Genomic DNA, 14,558 nt, shown 5'->3' with positions numbered 1-14,558 from the left:
CAAGGGGGCTTTTGCCTTGTCACCCTGCAAGCGGAGCAGGACCTGGCCCGACCAAGCCCCACCCACGCTGCACCCACTACACACATGTGGGTGGGAGATGTTGCCACCCGGCAATCCAGCTTCTCCAGCTGTGCCCAGACCTCTGGAGGGCATCCAGGGTACGCAGTGGAGGCGAGGGGAACGGGCCAGAGAGAGCCCCCAGATAAAGGGGGGGTCGGTCGGGGCAGGCACTGTGCTAGGCACGGGAGGGGGTGATGGAGGAGCGTCTCCGGCTCCCGCTTCCGTCAGAAGGAAGCCCCCCAGCAGGCCTGAAGGACAGGCATTTCTGGCTGACTGGGACACTGCCGCTTGTGCTTATTTGTGATGGATGGCATAATACTCTCCGCCCCAGAGTGTGCTGCGTTTCAAAGTGCTTTTCACAAGCCGTTCAGGGGCTCCCCTGGAAGCTACGTGGGAGGTCCCTGGTTTCCCCATTAGCCAGTCTTAATTGTTCGGAGAAACGTTTTCTTCCCTGCGTCTCCTTGCCAGTCACGCTCTCTGCTCTTCGGTGTAGTACAACCTCCATGTGATAAATGCATTCCTCTCAGCATCCAGCTTTGCATCTCAGGGAGATAATCCTAGCTCTGAGCCAGCCTGAAGTGTGAGGCTACAGCTGTGGCTGGAGGAACTTCCAGGGACCGTGACAGCACCATTGAAGAGGCTCCTGGCTGCTCCTGCGGAAATCTTCTTCGCGCCTCTGCCGCCCTTTTGTGAGCTTGCTGTCTTTAACTCTGGGGTTGCTGTTTAAGGCGTAACTGACCATGTCTCTTCCCACCTTCCAGTTTCTTGCCCAGCTGAAGCTCATGGACTACAGCCTCCTGGTGGGAATCCACGATGTGGAGAGAGCCGAACAGGAAGAAGTGGAGTGTGAAGAGAACGACGGAGAGGAGGAGGGGGAGAGCGACAGCACCCACCCTATTGGAACCCCTCCCGACAGTCCTGGAAATACGCTCAACAGCTCACCGCCCTTGGCTCCCGGCGAGTTTGATCCAAACATTGATGTTTATGGAATTAAATGCCATGAAAGTAAGTTGAGTTACTATCAACTCTTTTTACCATTGGTTGGATTTTTCTTTTTGCATTATCTACTGGTAATCATCACCCCGGTTAAAAGCATGCTGCCCTGGGGCTTCCCTGGTGGCGCAGTGGTTGAGAGTCCGCCTGCCGATGCAAGGGACGCGGGTTCGTGCCCCGGTCCGGGAAGATCCCACGTGCCGCGGAGCGGCTGGGCCCGTGAGCCATGGCCGCTGAGCCTGCGCGTCTGGAGCCTGTGCTCCGCAGCGGGAGAGGCCACGACAGTGAGAGGCCCGAGTACCGCAAAAAAAACAAAAAACCGCATGCTGCCCCGTAAGACTCCTTCTCAAGAGTCCCGATCAATTGATTTCGGGACAAAGTATGTTAAAGGTAACTGTAACCTCTGGTTTTGAACTGTAATGTGATGAGGTCCTTGAATTGTGTGATGTTGAGGGAACAGAGAAATCACACAAGTGTGTGTTGTACATACACAACACACATATGCACATGCTTGTGTAAATGTCCATACCATATATAAGGAATGGTTTAAAATATTCTTTTTCTTAGCTCTCTCTCTTTTATGTGGATCTCAAGTGTCACAAGTCTATCCTGAGCTAGGTACATACGTGGTCCACTCCAAACCCGCTGTGGACATCGTGTAGGGCAGGCATCTCATTGCTACCAGCCCTTTCCTTCTCAGGAGTGCTGAAGCTGGCCCAGGGTGTGGGGTGAGAATCTCCAGTTTGCTGCTGTGTCTATCCTCTGCTCTTTCCCCCATTAAGGTGTCTGTGGCCCTCTTCTCTAAAGTGAGATCCATCTTTTTTTTTTTTTTTTTGCGGTACGCGGGCCTCTCACTGTCGTGGCCTCTCCCGCTGCGGAGCACAGGCTCCGGACGCACAGGCTCAGCGGCCATGGCTCACGGGCCCAGCCACTCTGCAGCATATGGGATCTTCCCGGACCGGGGCACGAACCCGTGTCCCCTGCATCGGCAGGCAGACTCTCAACCACTGCGCCACCAGGGAAGCCCGAGATCCATCTTAATCCTTAAAATCTGGGTGGTTAGATATTTGTAGGAATATTACATGCTACCTTAGCTACTTATACATGGAAAAAAGAATTTAGAGATAAAAGCAGGCCTCTGATTTTTTGAGTAATAAAAATTTTGGTCCATCATTGTTTAAAAAAATGTCTCAAAAAAAAAAAAATGTCTCATGGCATAGCAGCCAGGTGAGTTTGAGTTGTTTATTTATTTATTTATTTTTTGCCGTACGCGGGCCTCTCACTGTTGTGGCCTCCCCCGTTGCGGAGCACAGGCTCCGGACGCGCAGGCCCAGCGGCCATGGCTCATGGGCGCAGTCGCTCTGCGGCATGTGGGATCTTTCCAGACCGGGGCACGAACCCGTGTCCCCTGCATCGGCAGGCGGACTCTCAACCACTGCGCCACCAGGGAAGCCTGTTATGTTTTTTATTTTGCTCAGCAAAATTGTTTCTTCAACACAGAAAATCAGATATAGTCAAATATACTTTTTCATATTATTCATAATTGCAACAGCATCACATTTGTGGAAATATGTAGAAGATGGGTACTGTAGGTGATATATGCCTTTATCCAGTTCTGATACTAGATCCAATGAGAATTAGTGAACAGCTCATTAGGAACAGTATGTAATGGTAGAAAGTATTAGGGAGCATAATTACTTCTACTTGTTTTAGAGTATTTTTTAAATAGCATTTTTCTTTATACCAAAGCAATACACAATCACTAAAGAAAATGAAGATTAACAAAAACAGTCTCACCCTTGCACCTCTACTGGTAATATCCTGAGGTTATATTCTCTTTTTTACTTTTCAAATTGAGAGAGAATTGGGGACAGAAAGTTAAGCTGTTTCATAGGGATATGCAAGCCTTTTGAAAAGCCTCTATTGCCTGTGTTTTCAGACCCCCGTCCCACTGAATCCCTCACCTCTTCCTCCATCAGCAGCTCGCACTCTTCCAGGTGCTGTCATCACCTGTCCCACAATCATCGCTCTCATCCCTTTACAGATTCGCCTAGGAAAGAGGTGTACTTTATGGCCATTATTGACATTCTGACTCATTATGATGCAAAAAAGAAAGCTGCCCACGCTGCAAAAACTGTTAAACACGGCGTAAGTATCTCCGTTTGGTTTTCCTCTCTGCTCCCTGCTTCCTGTCGTGCAGGGACCAGCTCACGTCCGCTCCTTTCCGCTGAGCTGCCCACAGGCCTTCATTGGCTCTGGTTCCCTGCAGGGGTCACGCTCTGATGCAGAGTCAGAGCCAGCACGCGCTCGGACCGCCGCTCCCAAGTCACTTAAACCCGGCGCGGCTCTTCTTTTACCCACCGGGGTTATTAACAGACACATGCATCGTGAGAATATTATACAAATTCTTTTTTGTTCGAAAAATGTTTCAAAAGACAAAAGGGCTGAATGATGACAACTAAGTGTTTTAATATGAAATGTTCAGAACTGAAGTGCTATTCTCTGCTTCAGATGCTTCCAGGATACACAATATTACATTCCTTTCCACACAGCAGTTGTAACTTTTTCTACTACAGCAATTTGTTGAGTGCAGGATCAAAGTTGAGTAATACGAACCCCTCACCTTTGCTGTCCTCGCTCAGAATTCTCACTGTCCCGGCCTATGGTAACTTGTTGAGTCCCCGGGACGAGCCTGTGAGGGAAAACCAGTGCACTCCTGCTTACAGGTGAAGAAACTGAGGGCAAGAGCTTACTTGCCAGCCAGGATCGCGTCCTAGGCAGTGGTAGAGGGAGGACTGCTCCTCAGGACCCAGCCCCGCCCCCCGATCTCCCAGTGAGGCCCGCCTGGCCGGCTGGACTTCACAAGTCGTGAGTCTCCACTGTGCTTGCATCGCAGGGATCCATTTTGGCTTTCAGGCGCGCCAAAAAGGCCACAGACCCCATCCCACAGGGATGAACTTGTGCCCTGGCTCGTTCACACTGGCAGGAGAGATGCTTCCCCACAGTGTGGAGCCGACCAAAACCCAGCAGAACGTCAACCTCCACTAAAGGCTCTTTTTCTCTATTTTAAAGTCAAACAGGCTGTCGTGTCAGCAACGGAACCAGCCTAACACCATACCCCACTTACCACAGAAATATTTCAGTCACACCGTCAACTATTTCTGGTGTGCCCGCTGTGTGCAGTGCACGGACCACGACCTACCCAGCCCACCGAACGCGTTAAGAATCCTCTATCGGTCAGAGAGAAGGGTACACAGCAGTTCTCACACGGGGGTTGGCACCGCGGCCTCCTGAGCACCATTTGCAAACTGTATGCCTGACAGATGCACCCCCCCTTTCCCTGATTCTGAGTCCAGCCCAGGAGGCTGGGGGAGGGGCCTCTAAGAGGCTCCAGTAATTCTGATGCTCATCCCTGGTTGAACCAGCTGGGTGTATTGCAAGGACAGAGCTGGGCCGGAATCCTGTTTCACCTTTCCAGTGTGTGACCTGGAGGAAGCGCTTTGGCGCTTCAGTTCCGCCAGCTGATGAAGGGGTCCTAATGCCTTATTGATGACATTTTTGTGGCGAACAGTGTGGCAAACAGACTGAACACTGGGGGGTGCTCCGTGTTTGTTCCCATCCCTCCTCAAACCAGCTGTGATATTCTAGACCACGTGAAACTGGAAACGTGCCATAGCAAACATGGCTCCATTTGCATCTCCCCTGTAAGTCACCAGCTCAGCTCCACGATACGGCACACGGCCTAAAGTTGGGTGCAGTTTGTGTCGAGCTGCTGCTGGGAACCATTCTCTGCCTTCAAAACTGGGGCTCCTCCGTGGAGATCCCAGGGGCCCAGGCCAGGCAGGGAAATTACAGGATCTCCTGTGAGCTGCTGTGTAAAAACAGCCTCTGGTGACTTAGTAAAACTCTGGTCCTGCCTTTGCAGCTCAGGAGGCCGGCTGGTAACTGTGCGGGGGGGGGGGGGGGTCTGCTGGCCCTACTGTGCCCTTGTCATAGGAAACCCCCCACTGAGCCTCTGCGAGGGGCTGGCTTCCCAGCTCCAAGCAGGTCTCTGTGAACGGGGACGATGGCACCCCTGTGCCCGTGCCCCTCCGGGGGAGACGCAGTCACAGCGCTGTGTCTCACCTGATTACAGGGCCAGGAAAGAGCCCCGGCAGCTGACACCGCCCCTGCTGTTGTGGGTGTCGCCCCTCATTTCTGAGCACCCAGCCGCTTACCTCGGTCCTGAAAAATGAACATGGTCCTTGTGTCCTTGCCATTCGAGTTTCCCTTTGGCCAAATGTTGCTGCTTGTGTCATTCTCAAGGAATCCCCCATCTGCTCTCTTGAGAAACAGAAGCATCCTCCCCGTGGCCTCTGATGTAGGCCACGCAGATTCCACATTTGACGGGAGCATCTCAAACGTGGTTGGTTGGATTTTTTTTTTTTTTTTAGTGGCAGCAGTCACAGTGTGTGTGACAGTGGCATCTGTTGGTCCTACGACTCTGCCTCGCTTTCACACACAGATTCCTAAGAGCCTTGGCTATTCAGACCAATATCCAAGCTATTCTGAGTTACGAGTAGAGGCTGCACAGGTTTGAAAATGACTGGCTTCATATTCGGCTGCAGTGGAAGCTCCTGCAGCTACTGATAGTAATTCTGTCACTGTTCCTCTCCTCTCACGCTGCCCAGGCTGGTGCGGAGATCTCCACCGTGAACCCAGAACAGTATTCCAAGCGCTTTTTGGACTTTATTGGCCACATCTTGACGTAACGTCCTGCATGGCCGAAGACGGACGTGAGCGTGGGAAGGACAGAGGTGGCTTCGGCACAGGAAAAATGAAAACCAAACTCAGTGAAGCACACCTCCTCGTTTACATCTTCAGGCCAAGATGACTGATTTGGGGACTACTTGCTTTAACAGCTACCTGATATTTCCCAGCATCACTCTAGCTATTTCTGACTTGGGTGTGTATGTGGGGGGGGCGGGGGGCGTGCGTGCGCACGCACACGTGAGCATCTTAAAAATTGATGGATTGGTTGGTGGAAACCGACTTTGGTCAGAGTGTGTTTCGAGTAGTAACCCTCTGATTCCAGCTGTGGATGAATGAATGAATGAATGAGTGAGTGAGCACATGCAGGGGGGAGGGGAGAAGGCAATGCATGTCAGACCAACCAGGTTGGCACCACACGGTAAACTGTGGATCAGTTTATTTTTTGGAGTTGAAAGATGTGAGACGGTAATCGTAATAATAATGTAGATAATGATGATGATGATAATAATAATGATGGTGATTAAAAGGAAAAAAAACGTACTGCAGATGTTACACTTCTACCACGCACGCTGACACTCCTTAATAGTTGCACCCCGGGCGCTGGACGGAGGAGGCTGGCATCTCCCGCGCATCCTGGTTCAGGTGTCGGGACTCACGGTGTCTGGGGACAAATGTCCCTCCTCCAGCAGGAAGCTGATGCCCCTAGTGTCTCTCTCTGTACATTTTCACCTCAGTAAATACGCCCAGGAACACTGCTTACTTCTCTTTTCTTGCCTGGAGCTTCTTCACTGACACACTCTTACGTTGCAATATAGTAATTAATGCTACAAAATAAAAATAAAGCTTACCTGAAAAGTGCAGTTTTGGGCAATGGCATCTACATCTCCCATGGTGGGAAGGTGAGCAAAGCATTTAGAACTCTCAATTTTCCAGTTAAACAGTGGTATTTTGTTATGAATTTGCCTTTAACTGAAACCCTCAATATTACTGTTTACATTATTAGGAAAACAGGGATATTTTTGAATCTAAAAATTTAATGTACAGCATGTGATTTTTGAAGTTTACATGTAAAGTCATTTTACAGTGTAGGTGAAATGTCTGTCATATTTTGAAGCGTATCCTGCAGTCACATTTTAATGGTAGGCGGTCTTTTACAGGAAAAGGAAAAGGGTTGTTTTCCTCCGATGCACATTTATCAACCTAATGTTTTTTTTTTTTTTTTTAAGAAAATGTTTAACCCAGATCTGGTTACGCAAGTTCATTGCCCTAAACTGTGCTGACTGTGTCTAATCAAGTTATAAATTTCCAACATCGATCATGTATTTACCAACTTCCTGGCATTTTCTGAAAGGTGTCAAGCTAAAATATTAGACTTGCTTAGAACAGGTTACCAACTTATACACTGTGCTAAAGCTGTGCCTTTGAAATTCTTTGTTTAAAACGTGAGATGATTTTTGTAGGCAGGTTCAGAAAAGAAAAAAAAAAAAAATCCACCCCCTAGTAATTACTTACAGCTCAACAAATACCCCGCACCATACTGCCTCTGACAGTGACTTTCCTTCAGGGCTTATCAAGTCTGCAACTGTGCCCAACGTATGTGGGTTTACTTCAGAAAACACCAGGTGACAGCAACCGGAATCCTGGGAAGCCAGCAGCAACTGACTTCACAGAGATTTGTTACCCTCAACAGATGATGTCAACAGCACTGTGACCTTGTTGTACAAATCTATATTTTATGTGTTTAAATTAATTGAGATGGTGATTTAGTATTTCCCCCCCACCATTCATTCTGGCGTTGAGTCCCTTTCAGTGCTCTGAAGTTATGCTGTAGTTTCTTTGATCCAGGATCACAAAAGCGAGACCCTGAAGTAAAGAGAAGGTACCCATACATTATTTGAGTAACCGTTTCCTTTGTGGCCAATCCGTGTATGCTTCTAGAAGTTTACCAAATGCTTTATTTTTGTCTGTAACAGTCTCTGTCATCCGTTCTGTTGATCAACTCTTCAGACAGAGTGAGGAAGTTTGCCTTGTATCTCCTAGTGCTAACAGTACACTCCAGTCATGAGCCAGGCTTTACAAAATAAAGCACTTTGATGACTCACAAGGTGGAGCCTTTGTGCCTCTCTCTCAATTGTGTGTCTCTCTATTGCAAACAAAGTTTAAATACTCGGTACTAAGAGTGTCTTTAGCTGATCCCTGAAGAAGTAAAAGTAAAATTGAGTCTTTTCACGAACTAGAGCTTTGCCTTCAACCTGTGAACTATTTTATTAGTATAAATGATAGAGACTTCCATGACAAAATCAACTTACTGAAAGACGGACAGAGAAAAGAAATCTCTTCACTGAATACCCTTTAAAGTTACACAGTCTTATTTTTTAAATTTACCAACCATAGTTCTGTGTGTCAGCGTTTTTTGGAACTTTACTGGGACACCATTGGTGGCTAGAAGGCTTTTTAGAGCGTTCCATTGTCACTGGTGCCAGGTGAGCAAACACAGTTCAGCTGTAGCACTTGTTTTGAAAATGTGTAACTGTTGTAATGCCACTGAGATGCGAGGGAATCATTTGAGCGTCATGCACTTTTCACATTTGCTGCATGCATGTTGGTCCTCACAGAACATTAGATGAACACGGAAGACGGCACCCAGCTGAACTGTGCCAGTAGGAACATGCCAGACACACCCTCAAACATCTACCTCAGCTCCACACGCTGGGGGGCACAGTGGCCAGGACCTGGAGCTGTGACTGTGCCTCTGACCTCACATCACTCTCCCTGCCTCACTTCCAACAACCCAAGAGCTGCAGCCCTTCTGACGCCCACTACCCACGACCACAGGCATCCTCCAGGTCTTTTTCAAGATAATGTGCCACATTTATTGTGGTATTTATATATTTCCTGACCATTTAGTATGTTTAAAATTGTGCTACTGTTTGTATTAATAGGCTCCTTTTTTTCAGTGTATCACTAATGACACTTTCGGGTGTTGTGCCCCGATCCCATCATTCCCATGAGCTCTGTGGTTTTTACTGTGCAATTGTGCACAGAGCAGGGATTTTTAGGAACATACGTTACACTACAGCAGAGCTGACTGTGGTCAGCAGGGAGCTTCAATTCCATTTTCTTTGTGGAACACAGACATTCGTTTTCATTTTGGTTATTTAATTTCGTGGGTTGAATTCACATTAGTCCCAGAAAATTGGTTATTGCTAATTCATAGAACGACCAGCGTTGGTCTAAAGCATTAATCCTTCATGCGGGCACTTATGGAAACACTGGTTAAGGGTTAACTACAAGAGATTAGGAACTGTATATAATAATAATGAAGTGGTAATGCATATAATATATAAATGTGTAAAATGAAGTGGGGGAGTGGAAAGAAGGCAAGGCCGAGAGGTTTAAGCCCTGGAGTTCTTAGCATCCATGGACTCTGGAGGCCCCAGCACCACTGCACACGGCCTCTCCAGGAATTCTGTAATTAACACAAAAACAGTGGTCATAGTGTGTGTCCTGCACGTGTACAGCCTTCTTCCAGCTCTTAAAATCACACCCCATCTCTTCCTCTCTCCCTATCTTAAACAGCACTTTACTCGGCTCCAGTCACGTGACTGCTTTGTTAAAAATGAAAGTTACCTCTGAAGGGCAGAAACCTGCCCGCCGTTTGGATTCCCGTGCACGGGAGCTACCTGACTCGCCTGCTCGGTCCCGGCCCTGCTGCAGCCCCTCTTCCCACGCGACTGGCCTGGCTCTGCAACCGTCGGCGCACCGTAAAGTGGCCCAGAAGACCGGCGAAGTGTCTGGAAAAGTAGAATCGACAAGTTCCTGAGTGATTATTGAACATCCTTCATAAACGGAAACCCCGTCATCTAAACCAAATGTCCTTCAGAAGTTTAGTCCTGTTTTTGTGATTCTGTGAAAATCCTGCCAAAGGGCCATTAACATGCCGTAGTCTATAACTTTCTCACTCTTAAATACTTGTTTAGTTTAACTTCGTAAGAGAAGGACAAAGGTTAGGATTTCTCCGAATCCACCGTGATATGTCTGTGTTTTATGGAATCCTACACGTGCTGCTGGGAGAGGGGTCCCAGATGAGGAAACCTTGGCCCAGAGAAGCTAAGGGACTTGTCCGAGGCAAAGCCAGGGCTGGGACTGGGCTCTGCGGCAACTCAGGATTGAAAGTTGAATGTGTGAGCAACGGACCCGGTACCCCCTGGGGCTCCAGAGCTCACGGCCACCCCTCCTCTGTCAAAGCTCTTCTTTCACCTGTCCCTTCAGCTGCCTCCGGAGAGCCCTGCCTGGCATGCACCCTCTGGAATTTTATAGCAAATGGTCCACACATTTCATTTCATGAGAGTCGATCTATATCATTCCATTTTCCTATCATTTTCTCCTAGTCCAACAGCATTTTATTACTGTCACTTGACTTTTTAAATCAAAGGGTCTCACTGGGGAATATAAAAATATCCCTAGACCTACCGAATGGCAGTCTCTGGAGGTGGACCTTGAAAATCTATAAATGTTTCCCAGGTGCTTCTGATGCATGACCTGGTCTGGAAAACACTCTCTTGTGTTTTCCCTCCCAATGAACTGATCACTAATTTTAAATATTTGCTGTAATATGCTTCCCTCCCCCTCCTTCCTACCACTCCCCCTCCCCCTTTTTCTGTACTTGTAATATATGAACAAAGTAGTTTCTTATTGATTAGAGCAGGGGTCAGCCAACCACAACCTGAAGGCCAAATCCAGGCCACCACATGATTTTTGTAAATAAAGTTTTACTGAAACACAGCCATGCCCATGCATTCACATATTTTCTATGGCTGCTTTCAAACCATAGTGGCAGTTTGTAGAGTTGTGCCTAAGACTGATGGCCCACGAAGCCTAAAACATTTTACTATGTAGCCCTTTTCAGAGAAAGTTCGCTGACCCCTGAAAGAGAGCCTCATTTTAGTATCACAGTGTAGTTTCTACAAAACCACGGACTTCAGCTACAATTATCCACATAGATCTTTCACCTCCCATCTGGAGACACTGAGATTTCTTTCATTCTTTTACTAAAGTTGTTGCGATTTCATGATTGCCCTTGGTTTTTACTGAAGTTATACTGTCCTTTGAGTTTGTGTTTTAGTAAATTGCTGTGGTTATTTAAATTAACATCACAGTTACCAGTGGAGCTGACTGTCTGAGACACCCATTTATAAAAGGGTCATAACTTCAAGTCATTCGGTCAGTTGGTTAAAGTCCTGTAAAAAAGGAGACCTAAGTTCTTCAACATATGTGACATTTTCTTAAGAAACAACTTTAATATCTTCATACACACTTTAAAAATTTTTTTGGCCTCAGGTACTATTAGTTAAGGTCTCTGGCAACTAATATATGCTATTGCTATTTTTACTTCATTTTACCAAACCTCATAGTACTAAAATATAAGAATTTGGTTGCACTGTGTTTACCTAGTATTTTTTCCTCTTAAGCTTCTTGGTGGTCGTGGCGGGGGGGGCGGTCAGTGCCTTAAATGACCTCAGATAGTTTCCCCAAAATTCCAGAAAGGACCTTCTTCTGGCTTTGGTTGTACTTATATATCCCCAAACCAGGGTTTGACCAGGCAAAATAAGGGAGTTTTCCATTTAAATTCTGAGAATTGAAATCATCCTTCTCCCATCTGCCCTCTTTTTTTTTTTTCACCAGACTGTGGAGTTGATTTCCTAAAAATTAGCAGGTCTTTGTAAGTCTCTAAAGATAAATGAATAATCAGAGTGAATAAAACATGCTACTGCAGTGAATGCAGACACACTGCTGGGCATGAAAGCAGAATGTCCTCACGTTGTCAAACACAAGGGCCCCAGAATCAAACACTGAGCATTTAACTGTGAAGTCATTCATTTTTTCCTTTAATATTTTCCTACATGGGCTTACTTAGTTTTTAATTAAACAAAATGCCATAAACTGAGCATCGCCTCTTCTGATCAAAAATAAGAAGCAGCAAAAATGCTAAAAATACACAAATGAATTGTGTGTACTGAGCACAGCTCTAGAGACCAGACTCAGGGGCATCTGGGATTTGCTGACTGGGCTCACATCCACTGTTCCCATGTGGGTGGAGGATACATATGCCATTGATGTATAGATGTTCTTGGCTTCTTCCAGTCTTCTTGGCTATTCTAAATTATGTTATGTAAAATGGGGTTTACCTCATCAATGTGATAAAACTTAATTTTGCAGTCTTTATATTACCTCAGGTGTTTACATTATGCTTTACAGTTTATAAAGCACTTTCCTTCACTTTCTCTCATTTAAACCTCATACCCATGGTTCGATTTTTATTACTATTCTCCTTTCACCATGGAGAACACTGAGGCTCAGACAGGTTGGTTAGCTCTGAGGTGGTGAGTCACAGAGCCAGGGGGTCTTGGCGTTCTCTGCACTGTGTCCAGTGTTCTTGGCACTACATCCCATCACCTCTGCTTTCATGTTTCCCAAACTATTAGATGTCCTATCCAATTTCCTTCCATTTAGTGCATGTGGAGTCAAACTGCTTCCTACACCTTTGTATTGTACTTCATCTGATTTGGGCAGTCATAGCTGGCTTGCCTTGTTTACAGCTCTTTAAACCTGGTGCCTTCTGAGACTTACCCCCATGGCTTCCCTAGAGAGCAGATGAAAAGAATCAAACACGAATCCAGGTGTCGCTGTGAAGGTATTTTGTAGATAGGATGGAAGTCTATCATCCGTATACTTTAACTACAGGAGATTATTAGAGACAACCTGGGTGGGCCTGAGTCAATTAAGCTGAAAGGCCTCAAGGGCAGAACTTAAGTTTCCCAGAAGAAGAAATTCTACCTGTGGACAGGAGCTCCAGCTCATGCCTAAGAGTTCCAGCCCACCCTTCCTGGGAGTCTGCTCTATGGATTTTGGACCTACGTAAACAGTCCCCACAGTCGCATAAACCAATGCCTTGCAATAAATGTCTTAATATATAACTCCTACTAGATGGGTTTTTCTGATGGAACCCTGACATACAGATCTTCCAGAGCTTTTTCAAAAACAAGGGGAAAAGGCACTTCTGGAATGATGGGATGAAAACCTCTGAAAAATCCACTCCTCCATGAAAGCAATCAGAACTAGCAGACACTGTCATACTCAACTTTCCCAGAACTCTGGACATGAGCCAAAAGAGACTTTACTCAAGAAAACAAGTGAATCTTGGAAAGAACAGTGAGCTCTCTGTGTTTTACCTCACCTCATGTAAATACTAAACGAGGTCCCTTGAGCTGAAATGAGAGTGAAGTCAGCAAGATGGTGGCGTAGGAGGCCCTAGACCCTCCTTCCCCTACTAACACACCAACTCAGCGGCAATTCACAAAGTCTCTTTTTGAGAAATCCAGAAAGCAAGTGAAAGGCTCCTGCGCCGGGGAGAACACAAAACTAGACCCACTGAAGTCAGCAGAAGATTCAGGTTTCCCTTTTGCTGTTGTCCCTGTACCTGGCACAGCACCCTACCGTCAGGAAGAGACCCCCTCGCTCTCGGCTTAACCCAGCCGAAAGAAGGGATTGCTTTACACATCCAGCACCCCCTCAGCTCCTCCAAGGGCCTTCCTCAGAGGGGCTTGGGCTGGCAGATGCCACAGACCTTCCCCCTGCCTAGCAGACAGTGAGTGGATGAGAAACCCCAGCTGTCGGCACCCTCTAGGGAGGGGAAGAGCTGATCTGTACGGCTACCACCCAAACTTCTCCAGGACTGTCCAAAGCACTAGCATTGGTCTTTCCAGTCTTGAATCTCTAACAGGCGTGCACAGTCTAGCTGCCTGGAAGAGAACAGAGACAACAGTTTGGACTGAGACGCCAGAGCTCCCCCCAGCCCCCTCACAGCACAGAATAGCTGACAAAAACAATAGCTGTCTGCTTCTCCCTGAGGAGGGAAGACTTGACAAAGACCCCCGGAATCTCTAACTGGGCTGATTGATGGGGGTTTTCTCCTGTACGAGACCAGTCTATGAAGACTGGAAGATGCACCTGTTTTGTCCAATGCACAGATACCAACACAGAAAGTCAAGGAAAATGAAAATCAGGCAAAGATGTTCAAAACAAAGGAACAAGACTTGTATCTAGAATTCATCAAGAACTCTTACGACTCAACAATAAGAGAAGCACATTTTTAAACGAGGAAAGAATTTGAATAGACGTTTCTCCAAAGGAGATACACAAATGGTCAATAAGCACTTTGAAAGATGCTCAACATCATTAGTTATTAGGGAAATGCAAATCAAAGCCACAGATCACTTCACTCCCACTAGGATGGATAAAATTTAAAAGACAGACAACGGCAAGCATTGGTGAAGATGTGGAGGAACTGGGACACTCAAACACTGCTGGTGGAATGTGAAATGGTGCGGCCACTTTGGAAAACAGCCTGGCAGGTTCTCAAATGGTTACGCATAGGTTACCATAGGACTCAGGAATTCCAGAGAAGGGCTGCATGGCTTCTAGAAGAATGTATTCCCTGCCTTTTCCAGCATCTAGAGGCTGCCTGCATTGTGGGCTTGTGGCCCCTTCTTTCATCTTCAAAGCCAGTAGTGTAGCATCTTCATTTCAATCTCTCTCTCTCTCTTTCCCTCCCACTCTCTCCCCACCTCTCTCTCTGACTCTGCTTCTGTCATCACATCTCCTTCTTGATTAAATTAGCTAGTGGTCCATTTTGTACTTTCTTCCCAAAGGACCAGAATTCTGATTAATGGATTTGATCTACTATTTTTGTT

General features: G+C 46.7%; 1 protein-coding gene across 4 annotated transcripts in view; it reads left to right on the top strand.

Moving 5' to 3' along the window:
- Positions 1-6,407, top strand: part of PIP4K2A (phosphatidylinositol-5-phosphate 4-kinase type 2 alpha) — a 175,220-nt gene extending 168,813 nt beyond the window's left edge. For 3 of the 4 annotated variants that reach the window (XM_065871126.1, XM_065871127.1, XM_065871125.1), the window contains 3 exons: positions 822-1,065; positions 3,098-3,201; positions 5,724-5,804. In XM_065871126.1, coding sequence (XP_065727198.1) covers positions 822-1,065; positions 3,098-3,201; positions 5,724-5,804 — 429 coding nt within the window. Of the gene's footprint in view, positions 1-821; positions 1,066-3,097; positions 3,202-5,723 lie in introns of all 4 variants that reach the window. The other variant, XM_065871123.1, reaches the window with a different exon arrangement.
- Positions 6,408-14,558: the final 8,151 nt, after the last annotated feature.

Source organism: Phocoena phocoena, chromosome 2 (genome assembly GCF_963924675.1).
Source record: "Phocoena phocoena chromosome 2, mPhoPho1.1, whole genome shotgun sequence".
Lineage (NCBI taxonomy): Eukaryota > Metazoa > Chordata > Mammalia > Artiodactyla > Phocoenidae > Phocoena > Phocoena phocoena.
This window is presented reverse-complemented; position numbering and strand designations above follow the sequence as displayed.